Raw genomic sequence first — 12,521 nt, forward strand, 5'->3', positions numbered from 1 at the left:
ACTCGATGAACATTTGGTTCTCGCAACATGGTTAGCAGATAGCCTCCCCAGGCTGCATCTGCATGAATGGTGAAATTAAGACCCTGATTTAAAAATCAAGAAACATTTTTAAAAATAGAAAAAACAAAAAGATTAACAAAGACAAAATAATAATAAAAGCACTGAAATACTGTTTGAATACCATTAACTGGCCTAAATGCTCTTTCTAAACATATTCCTATCTTTCCAACATAAGATTGGAACATTCTTTCCAATCTAGTTAAATCCTTAAAGTGAAAAAAGTTGTGAAAAAGAGTTGCAAATTTTTGATTCATTATTTTGCAAAAGTACCTACCCGCTTTTTAAATTCTTCTCTCATATTATACATTTCTAGAATAGGATCAATAGCACTCTCTTCAGTTGAACCAATAACAGCCACCACAGTTATGACAGGGGTCTTTGATTCTAAATGACTTTCCAACTTCTTTCTCAAAACTACAAAATGTAAGCCCAAGTGTTCAATAGTATAATTAAAATCATAAGTTAATTTGAAGAAGTAACGTTAAACCTAAGCTTTTTTTACAAACAGAACCAATTACCTTCCAGGTCCACTCTACAGTTACGATCGACATGCAAAGGAATGATACTTTGATCACCCAACCCTAAAATAGTGGCAGCCTTGGGATAAGAATAGTGACATGTGCCAGGACAAAAAATCACAGGTGAATTCTGAAGCTCTTGTTCGTACATGAATTTGCTCAACCCAATAGACACAACAGAATGTTTCTTAAATAAGCAAAAATGCAGCATTAGATGAGAAGTAAATTGGAAAAAAGTAGTTTTCTCAGAAGAACAACAACAACAAAAAAGCTATATACCTTAAGTGCAGCATCAATCAAAGCAGTGCTTTCAAGGTTGCAATACTTTTTCAAATCTGATGTCAGATTGCAAACTGTATCTACATTTAAGTTTAAAAGCTGCCATTGACTACATTCTTTTAGAGGAATTTCTGTGTCAAGTTCAGGCACATAAACAGGCATGTTTGCACCATCTAAAAGTACATAAATTTTACAAACTCAAATTTTTTTATTTTAATTTTCAAAACAAAAAAAGCCTGTTTAATATTTAAAACCTTTCATGCAAATAAAAATAAAACAGGAAACTTCAAACAAGTAGTGCTGCATGTAAAACCTTTTTGCATGCAACAGTCCCTTCTGTTTATAGGAATGTCTGTGGTGTATAGTTATAGATTCACCACAGCTTGCAATCCAAAATAATAATCAATCTAAAACAACTAGCTAATATCTTTAAAACTTAAACGACTGTTCAAAACAATAAATATGCTGGTTATTGACAGCTGTCAGAGCATTACTATCACAATCTGTTTGCATAACAGACCTTTTAACTTAGCATCAGCATCACTAGCCATCACACAAGCTTTGATAGCCAAAGGATGAAATTTCAGGTTCCTTGCTGACCAGAGGGCTTCAATATTTGCAACAGACCCACAACTAGTTATGTGTGCCCATGGCTTTATTTCTTTTGTGTATGGATATTGTATCAACTGACATAAATGATCCCCAACTTTAATTTCCATTTGAGTTGTGACAGGTGATGCTGATGAATCAACATTGTTTTGATTCCATAACATCCCTGCCAAATATCCCAGTGTAGCTGGCATTGTTGTCTCCCATGTCATATGTCCCTAAATTATGCAAAACACATTAAGCTTTAAACATCTGCTTATAATTTTGTAAATGTATATGTTTGTAACATGTAAGTCTCACCTGGTACCTAGTGCTATAGAATGGAATAGAATCTGTTAATTCATGATTCAGTTCTCCCAACTTATTTTCAAGATCTTTTATTTCTCCACGAAATCCAGGTGATGCTTTAACTTCTTCAGTAATATAACATGGATCTGCAGGATAATAATTCTCTCTGCAGTCCTCATAAAAGTTTAAACTACTTAATACAAGGCGGTTGAAAGTTTCTCGATTTTCTGCTCGTGGTCCAAGAAACCAAGCTGCAATAGCATTCCAAGGATCCCGATACACATCTGATGATGGTCTATATTTTAAAAACTATTATATAGTTTAAGAATTGAAGTGTTATTATCTTAATGTGATAGAGCACAAAAATCAAAATACAGCTATGAATTGAAGATCAAAAATTTTTTAAAGAAGAAACATGTTTAGCTGATAAATTTAATTATGGATAACTCAGTAATTTCAAGTAATTTAAAATAAGAATTTTATGTAAATGTACTGATTATGACTAAGAACAATACCTAAGTGTAACCCTACATTTATTATAAAAGAGTATTTTTAGCTTTTAACTTCTCTGCTTTGTCTTTATTTAAAATTTATAAGAGTTAAGAAGTTTTAATGCTGTTTTCTTATGGAATGTGTTCTTATTATTTTTGCATTATCTTAATAAAACTTTTCATAGTACAAAAATATAAAGCAAACCACAGCATTTTTTTTGTACTACAAGCAGTTTTTGAACTTTTATTTTTTCAAATGAGATGGCACTCTGAAATAGGACATGTACCAGAAAAAATCTGCGCGTGTTCTGATCAATGATATATTAAAAATAACTAGATGTCTAACTTCCGCGTATTTTTTGAAGCAAAAATCGGCCATTATGGGGGGCAAATTTAACAAATCAAAAGCTTCGTATTTGTTTTGTTTTGATAAATAGCGTAAAGATTTTGCCCCCCATAATGGCCGATTTTTGCTTCACTTTTTCTTATACCGATTTACGGCAGTTAGACATCTAGTTATTCTTAATATATCATTGGTTCTGATGTGGTGTTTACGGAAACCGTACATCATTTAAAATAGCTAATTGTTTTAAAATGTGATTGTATTAATGTTGTTCAAAATTTAAACAACTCTGTTATTAAAACAATTAGCTTTAATTGAAATGTCATCAAATCAAGATAAGAAGCGAGAAAAAATTTTGCATTTTCTCGTTGAAAATCCTGGTGTATCAAACAAAACAATTTCTAAAGAGCTGCAGATTGCTTTGAGAACAGTGCAGAGCGTTGTGAAATGATTTAAGGACACTGGTACAATCATAAGTAAATCAAGAAGTGGAAGAAAAAAATGTTTTGTTAGATGAGATCTTGGTAAAAAGTTAAAAGATGCCTTAGACAGAAAACCGGAGATTTCTGTTCGAACATTAGCGAATAAATTTAAGACAAGTGCTTCCACTATACAAAGAGTAAAGAGAAATTGTGGTTATAAATCTTATAAAAAGAAAAAAGTTCCTCGTCGTGAAGAAAAGCAAGAAAATGTCGCAATTCGATGTTCAAAGCTGCTCTATGAAAAATTATGTGCTAAAAAATCTTGTTTGATTATTGACGATGAAACTTATTGTGCTGCATATTTCCGATCTCTTCCAGGACACCAATATTATTCAGCAATTAATCGCAAGAAACTGAATTCCAAATATAAATGCATTGGAATGCAAAAGTTCGCTAAAAAATTCTTAGTTTTGCAAGCAATTTGTGAATGTGGTGAAAGAAGCTAATAGGCCGGGTGAATAAAAATGAGCAATTGCTTTTACTCAGTAATTGGTCAGCTTTACGTGAATTAAAACTTCAGCAGTTTTCCTCATAATTTATTCAAGTAAAGGTAAGCAATTTACTCAGTAATTGCTCAATTTTACGTGAATAAAAACTTAAGGAAAGTTGTTGAAGTTTCTATTCACGTAAAGCTGACCAATTACTGAGTAAAAGCAATTGCTCATTTTTATTCACCCGGCCTCTTGTTTTGTGACTACGGGAACAATTAACACCAAAATAAACATAAAAGAATGCCTCAAGAAACGTCTTTTGCCGTTTTTAAGAACACACACGGGTAACCCGTTATTTTGGCCCGATTTAGCATCATGTCACTACTCTGGGACAACTTTAAACTGGCTTAGAGAACATAAAGTAGATTTCGTTGAAAAACACTACAATCCACCAAATTGTCCCGAACTACGTCCTATCGAAAGATATTGGGCTCTTGTCAAAGGAAAACTAAGGTTCAATGTAAAAGAAGCCAAAAACATTAAAGAGTTCAAAAATAAATGGATTAGAGCTACCAAGAAAGTCCAGCCGAAGACTGTGCAAAAGCTGATGTCGAGTGTAAAACGCAAAGTGCGTGCGTTCTCACGTACAAAACTTCACAAACTTTCTTAAGTGAAATTTAAAAATATTAATATATGTACTTTCAAAATATACATAACATTCAATATCGAAACACAATAGTTAGATAAATATCCTTTATATTGTCCGCGCAGATTTTTTCTGGTACATGTCTTAGTGCCGTGCAAATGCCATTAATGGTAAAATAGGAGCTAAAACATCCAAATGCTACTGTACAATGTTTTATAAATAAATGACTAGTAAGCGACAGAAAAAGTTGATTTCGGTTTTAAAGCCATTTGAAAAAATTCAAAAAATTTAAAAGAAATTTTTTTTTCATTTTAGTGCTTATACTATAATCATATTTCTGATGGTAGGTTCTAAAAACCAACTAACTAATGTCATATGCATACGAAAATCAATTGATGAGACAGAAATATAGATATTTTGCAAAATACGTATGAAATCCAAGCAAAAGCTTCAAACACTGAATCAAGATTATTTTCGAGCACGTTTTCCTGCTCTGCTTTAAAAAGCTTAAAACGAATAAGTTTTGATAAAATTAGAAATCGTTCGTTTTCCTTTTTTTTTTTTTTTTTGTTTTTTATCATTTCTAGTTTTTTTTCGAGAAAGTTTTAAAAAGAATCTTTAAAATCAATTTGAAAACATTTAGGCCTTAATTATATCTCAGCGTTCTGCCTGAAAACGCCTATATCATGTACAATTATGTTTATCAACTGCATATCTAACTCTCCCTTCCCTAATATAACTCGCCCTTTCCGCGTGATGCAAATTTTTTGCACACCAGGTTGGTTTTGCCAGCCTGAAATGTCGCAATGATATGTTCAGGCATAACAAAAATGAATAACTGTCAGTTTAAATAAAACGGCTACCGGCAATTAAAGCTTTAAGAAGTTGCTTCCAATGATTTTGAATGAAATGGATACGATAAAATGGATTTCTAAAAATTTTAAGCGGTTGCTTTGTTTTTCTTTAAAGTGTAATTTAATTTAAAAATCTCGTATTCAGGGTAGTTACAAGTACCGAACATTTTTGATATCCCTTAAACATTTGCGTCTTAGAATTTCGCTATTCCGATACCTATACCGATGCTTCAAAAAAAAGTTCATTTTCTTAAAAGATGCGGTACAACGTGAAACAATGATTTTTTTTCTTATTGCTTTAAAAACGAAGCTAGGTTTTATTTTCCTAATATCTTTTCAAAACTTTTAAAATAAGACTAAAACAACACTGTTTTCTCAGCTTTAGAATACAGCAAAATGGTACATCACCAATATTTTTTTAAAGGTCAATAGAGGCTTGCAGTGAAGGAGTTGTTAAATTATGTTAAGTTCGCTAAAATTTCAAAATTTCAACAGCAAAAATAATTTAAGGTGGTCCTATACCATTAAAAATGGAAAATTTCAAATTTTTTTTTTTTACATAGTTTTGTGCAAAATTTATACTAGTTTAAGTTTTTTTAATAATTTTAAATAAATTCAGAACACAAGTTGGTATATTTTTAATTTTAAACAAAGTGCTGAAATTGTTTTGCGTAGTTACGCCCCTAGCAACGTAATTTTTAAAATTAAAAAAGTTTCCTCTGATCTTTTTTACCCACTGCTAAAATGAATGTTTGAAAATGTTAACGCTGCATTTTTAAAGTATAGTTTGCCAACTTTCAAACTCATTTTTTGGCTATACTTTGCAAGAACAAAACTATATTAACCTTGTGCTTCATTTAATTTGTTTGAATTTAGTAAATTGGTACTGCAGTTAAAATTTTGTTATGGGTCGAAGAAAGTCAGGTTACAAACCTTTAAAAAGAGTATTTCATGGAAATCGATTTGTAGTTGCTCCACCAAAAACAATAAATAATTCAATTCCTACTTCAGAAATCATTATAAATGAAGCTCCATGTTCAGCAAGTGGTTTAAAATTGAAAAATAATAACGTGAAGGAAGCAGATTTGAATACATCTTATTTGCTAATAGACTTTAATATTTTGGCAGAAACAATATGTTTGTATTCAGTTTGCCCAGAATGTAATCAAATGGGATTATGTACTCAAAATTTAACAACAGAAAAGAAAGGATGGGCAAATAAACTGAGACTTTCCTGTACTTATTGTCAATGGAGTAAAAATATTTTTACCTCTAAAGAAATTATTTTACCAAATAAAAGTGGTCAAAAATGTTTTGACATTAACACTAGATGTGTTATGGCACTTCGAGAAATTGGCAAAGGTCTTGCATCAATTCAGACCTTTTCGCGTATACTTAGTTTAACAGATCCTATAAATCTCAAAGCTTATAACGAAATTAACAACAAAATGTTAGATTCATACATGACTGCTGCTAATGAAAGTATAACCAGTATATGAAAGTATAAACTTTTATGGACCTAAGTACCGATAGTTTATTGATTAAATGTTTGCATGGAATGACCCAGAATGTCAATGAATCACTTAATGCAATGATTTGGTCTCGATGCCCTAAAAATCAATATTGCAGTCAAAAAATAATTAAAATTGGTGTTTGTTCAGCAGTTATTCATTTTAATGATGGATTTAATGGGCTTCATAATGTATTTAAATTTTTAAACATTACTCCTGGAGCTTCATTTTGCATAAATGGTCCAAAACGAGATTTATGTAGAATAAAAAAAGCTAACAAGAAGTCAAGTAGTTCCTATAAAAAGCAAAGAAAAGTTTTAAGAGCTGAAAGAAAGGGTTTTATTGATGAACAGACAAACACAAATGACTATGAGTCTTATATAACTGGAGCATATTGATTTTTTTATGTGTGATGTTATTTTGATACTTGTTTTTTTTTTATTTATTTTCTTATTTTTGTTTTTCTCAGTTTTTGATTCTTGCCTATTTTTAGTCACCGTTTCCAGAATAAAATCTCCTAGGTTTTACAATTTGACCTAAAAATTTCCCAAGTTATTCATTTAAGTTTGATCTACAACCTGAACTAAAATGAAAGTTTTTTACTTTGTATTTTTTGAAATTTTGATATAAGAACTAACATAGCTATAGTCACTTTTTGATATAAATGGTCTTTTATCTATAAAATATAAACTACTCAATAAATTTTATTGATTTTAGTTCAAATTGTTCTTCATAGTAATAAAAAACTTTTTGTAAAATTTTATTTAATAAGTAAATATGGTTTAAAAGTTATTAAGGAAACAGTAATTGGGGTATTTCGGGTCCCAACATGGTTTATTAACCCCGTAAAAAAACTTTTTCAAATTTTTTTGGTTTTTTTTTCTTTTTTTATACCTGGACATCCTATTATACGCAGTAAAAAGTGTTTTAAGGTCAAACGTCAGCGACACAAGTTTGATGGTATAGGACCCCCTTAATGGATTCGCTCACGCTTTTTTAATGACTGCTAAATTGTACTTTAAAATAAAATTAAGTAGAAAATAGGTTTTAGAACTTTCTTAGCGTAGCGACAAATATTCGTAAAAGTTGGTGTTGTTTACTGACTAAATATCTCGTCTCGACTTGTCTCGCTTAAAAAATAGCATATCGATACAATTTGTTTTGAGACTCAGACCCTTTACATCAATTACTGATGTTTTACTATGTTAGCAATGGATTTGGTACTTAATAACCATTAAAGTGATTGAACAATTTTTAATATTGCTTTAATAAGGTCGAAATCTTTTTTAAGCTACTTCTTTTAAAGGAATTGGTTAAGACAAAAGGGTTTTCACTCATCATCTAAAGCGCCGTTGTTAACATTACCTTAGATTAGCGTACTACATACACATTAGCCTGATATTATCTTGAGGTGCAATATTTAGGCAAATAAAAATTTCATGACACCCCCCTCCCTCCAAAATACTTACGCCGTTCACCAATAAGATTAACAAAAGATCTTATCTCTTGTTTTAGTCAGGAAATTGTTTTTACTATTTTTCTACCGAATGTAACTCGAGGAAATTTTAACGAAACAAATCAGGAAAATATTTTTTCGAAATCAAGAACTTATTATTGAATGAAATAAAGAAAACTTTATCGAAAAATTTATCTTACGATTACGATTACGAAAAATTTATCTTACGTATAAAAATAGAAAATGTAAGCAATAAGCAAGAAGAAGAAAAGAAAAAAAATCTTGAACTAAAAATTTTTCTTGCAAAATATTTACAGAAAAAAATTTTGACTTCAAAGTTACAGCAATTAAAGGTACAGCAAACAGAATCAGTTCTAAAAGAAGAGAAAATACTTACGCGCTGTCGACTTCCATTGTGGCCATTTTTTAATTGCTCAATTTACACCGTCTTGCAGCAAGTTGTAAAATTGAATAGACCAAAACAAATAAGAGCTTGCATTTAAAGACCATCCCTTAAGTCCATTAATAAGTGAGGGTGTGTTTCTTTGTCATGGTTGAAACCAGTTGACTAATTTAAACTCTTCAGGATTTATTAATCTTGTTTGTTTTGCAATCGCCTTTTTTTTGCGATATCAAAACAAAACTTCTTGTTAAAAGATTTAAAAAAAGACACGCGAAATATCTTTTAATTTTTACACAAAAATGACGCGGTACTTGCATGAGCTTTAGTTAAGACTAAATCATACTTATAGAAATTTTAGATCGTTTTAAATATATGAAGAAAAGTTTTTAATTTTTTTTTTGACTTTCTCTGAAAAAGTGTTGAATCTCCATTTATATGTTGCTTTATGACAAGCTTTTTGGAATAGAGCAAAAAGTAATAAGGAATGAAAAGTCAATGAATCCTCAAAGTCTTATACTAAATATAAAATGATCAATATGGCGGTTTGTTGCGTAACTTAACTTTGCAATTACTAAATAAGACTTCAGTTCCTGAAATCAGTGGATGATCAAATATTATTAAATGGAATCCAACTGAATGACTTATTTTAATCTGTTTATTATTTCCAAATACAATATTTCATAATTTTAATCATTATGTAAATACAAAATTCTGTAATGGCATAAAGAACTGATGCAGCACACAGTCTTTTTATTACTTTTTGACGTCATCATCAGAAAGAGAGATTTGATTGTTGTTATGCAATTAGGATTAAAAGTTAATCTCACAAAAGTTGCTCCTCAAATGGAATAAATAGTCTATTTTGTAGATCAAAGCATTGCAGTTCTTAGAGTGAGGAAAATTGCCATATATGGTTGAGAACCAATAACTATTGATTTGAAAAAATTGAGAAAAATCTAGAAATGTGATTTTCAATGTTTTGCGGCTAAGAATTTGCATGTTACTTAATCACAAAAACTTTACTAGTTAAAACTTGCAACAAATTTTTCTTTAATAGTTTGTGCAAAAATTTCAGTCTTATGTTCCGAGTTGAAAATGAAGAACGTGCATTTGCAATCAACTTAAAACAGAAATCAAGAGTTTCACTCTAATGATTGAGTAGAATGGTTAACACAGAGAATTGCAAAGAAAATGATCAGATGTGTTCGTGTTTGACATCGAATTATATTTTTTAACATTGAATTTCAATAAATCTTCTAAGCTGCTCAAAATAAACATCGGGAAAAAACATTTAACGCCATCATTTTTCATCGCTTCTAATAAAAGCTTCTATCATACGTTAACTTAAATAAACATTTTTTAAAAAGAATTTTTTTTTCCTAATTCCTATTTTTGTTATTGTTTTATAAACATGTTAAAATTTGTATATAGAATATATAAAATATATAAAAAAATATATAAAATATATAAAAAAAACTGATAAGGATTTAAAACTTATATTCATAAAAAATGTTTTCATGATTAAATTGTGATCTTTTATTGAAAGAGTTCTTCGTCAATAAATAATAAATATTTAAAATAGATAAACAATCTAAAAAACTAATAAGCAAAAAAAAGAAAAAAAAATTTACGAGAATTAAAAAAATTTACTTAGAATAATAATAATAAGTTTAACAAGAAATCTGAAGCAAATATTTTCATTTGTTACCAGAGATTTTTCAGTTGTTTATCAAATTTAGCCTTCCAATTAAATTTTAATGTAAAGCTTTTTTATTTAAGCTGTAAGCACAATGCTTTATGACTGATATTAAAAACTTTATCTACAAAAATCTTTTAGAATAGTGGAAAATTAACAACAAATAACTTTGCGCAGAATTTTCTTAAAAAAAAAAAATCCATTCCGGGAAAGTAAAAATCAGCATTAAATGTCCCAAATTTATCTCAAATATTTCCCTAAATAACGCTTATGGCTTTCCCTAAATAACACTTAAATATTTCAATAAATTTTTATTATTGGTAATTGTAAGCGATCAATTTAATTTTTTATAAAATAGGTGTCTAGCTTTATAGGTGTCTTATTTGCGGCATTAAAGGTTGTTTGAACTTATAGCCAAGTTGTGATGTACAGTTGAGTTTAAAAAAGTCGTATTAAAAAAAAAATTAAAAAAAAAAAATTCTTCTGAGAATATTTGTTGCAGCAACGACCAAATAACTTATTTCTAAGTGCGATTCCACAAACGTCCGTTAACAGAAACTATTCAGCTTATAATGTTCAAAAAATAGTTGTCTTTATCCAATTGAATTGTTTTTTTTTTTCGTCTGCTTACTGCAACAGCTCATTAACAGACAGAACTCTTAAAAAACATTTTTATTTAATTTTATTCTGTCGATTTATTAATATTATTTAATCATCGGCGTTTCGTTTTTTTTAAAAAAAAATATTTTGAATGAAATAAAAAAAAATATTTTGAAAAAAATTTTAAAAAAAAATATTTTGAGTGTCAGAGATATTCCAAACTCTTCGGTAGGTTTAAAGCACAGGTTCTCCCAATTGCGATGTTTCAAAAATTGAAATCAGCTACGGTTGACCGAGAAAGAAAATTGATTCCAAAAAGTTCATTCAATATGAAACAACCGAAATGATCGCATTCATTTTTTTCTTCTTCCATTTTATAGCATGCAAAATTATTTTTTTTAACAAACTGTAATAACAATTTATAAAACGATTTTTGTTTCCAGCAAGCTTTTACTATTTTATTGCAATTATTATATTATTTTAATGCAAAACATAAAAAAACACACATTATTCCTTTCAAACTTCGTTTTTTTTTAAGGCTTACAAGTTGGGTTTTTGTCAAAAAACAGATTACATTTGTGACTTTTTGCTGATTTGGATAGAAAATGAAGACATTTTTAAAAATTCGAAAAAGTGTTATTCTTTTGTTTAAAACAATTTTACAATGTTAAAAAAATGGACAGTTTTTCTAGATTTGAAAGTGTTTAATGTAATATCTTCTCGTATATAGCCCACAAATAAAGTCTCCCATCATGCTTTTATTGTAAGATCCTAATATCTGCGTTCAAAGTCCATTATATCTTGGTGGAATCGTCAAGTTCTCCTTGAAGTTATTAAGATGAGCATCAAAGATATGGACCTTCAAGGAGATCTTAAAACGCATTTGGCCATAGTTCAACATTATTGTCACCCTTATTGTTGCGATAAATAACCTTGTACCACACCTGTAAAATTCTCCTGGGCTTTCTTCTCCTTCCTTGTAAACTTCTCGGAAATTCTGAATTTTTTCAACTTGTGGTTAAATGAAGACACTAACTTTCACCTTTGCTTCTTGCAGTTTGGGAAAGAAGTCTTGAAGATACTTTAAGACTGCAGAGTCTTTGTTAAGACCTTTAACAAACTGCCCTATCAGCCGTAATTTGATGTGCAACAGATGAAACAAAATCAAACAACTTTTTGTTGATATTTGGCGCTTCAGCCCTATGACACTAGATGTTTGTATACTCGACAGACATCTAATAACATAGAGATGAAGCACCAATTCTTTGGTATCTGAAAACTATTGCAATATTCAAAATATTCTTTTTCTCTTGTATTTGATCTGGTTTCTCCAATCGAGCTTATTATCTTCGTTTGGGAGTTTTAAAAATTCTCTACAAATTTTTACCGCAGTTGTTTCCAATAGCTTAAAGCTGGCCGAAATCTCTCAACAACAGCCGTCAGTTATTTCATAGGAGCTGATTAGCAGGCAATGAGTACCGAAAGTTGCACAAGAATGTGGATCATCTGCAATAACAGGCTGAGAAGGACCATGCCTTTCTGTGTTTTTAAAATTGTCAACTCTGAAAAAAATTTGATATTGTTTTGCTAGTATACTTTGGAAACTCCCTCGAGGGAGACTTAGAAAATTTTACTTAAATTGTTATTGACGGAAAAACAAAATGAAATCCTTGTGATCCATCATAACTGAGCATTTTATAAAAGTAATACAATATAAAGTTAAATATTTTTACTAAAGAGTTTTTGCAATTTAGGGAACTTATTAAGATGAGCTCATGCTGTTGTAACTGCACTTCGTGATTTTTTTGCAGTTAATGAGTTCTTGCAGTAAGCTGTCTATTTATTGATATAGTG

General features: G+C 29.8%; 1 protein-coding gene across 1 annotated transcript in view; it reads right to left on the reverse strand.

Moving 5' to 3' along the window:
• Positions 1 to 8,541, reverse strand: part of LOC145184443 (uncharacterized) — a 12,812-nt gene extending 4,271 nt beyond the window's left edge. The window contains exons 1-7 of the mRNA XM_090094447.1: positions 8,366 to 8,541; positions 1,767 to 2,049; positions 1,378 to 1,684; positions 858 to 1,030; positions 579 to 765; positions 335 to 474; positions 1 to 83 (exon numbers count right to left, since the gene is read on the reverse strand). The exon at positions 1 to 83 is cut by the window's left edge and continues 98 nt beyond it. Of these exons, the coding sequence (XP_089950573.1) occupies positions 1 to 83; positions 335 to 474; positions 579 to 765; positions 858 to 1,030; positions 1,378 to 1,684; positions 1,767 to 2,049; positions 8,366 to 8,391 (1,199 nt within the window). The 5' untranslated portion in view covers positions 8,392 to 8,541. The remainder of the gene's footprint in view (positions 84 to 334; positions 475 to 578; positions 766 to 857; positions 1,031 to 1,377; positions 1,685 to 1,766; positions 2,050 to 8,365) is intronic.
• Positions 8,542 to 12,521: the final 3,980 nt, after the last annotated feature.

The sequence above is a fragment of the Hydra viridissima genome, unplaced genomic scaffold (assembly GCF_058129835.1).
Source record: "Hydra viridissima isolate aposymbiotic clone 2 unplaced genomic scaffold, HvirCarnegie_v1 scaffold_7, whole genome shotgun sequence".
Taxonomy (NCBI): Eukaryota; Metazoa; Cnidaria; class Hydrozoa; order Anthoathecata; family Hydridae; genus Hydra; species Hydra viridissima.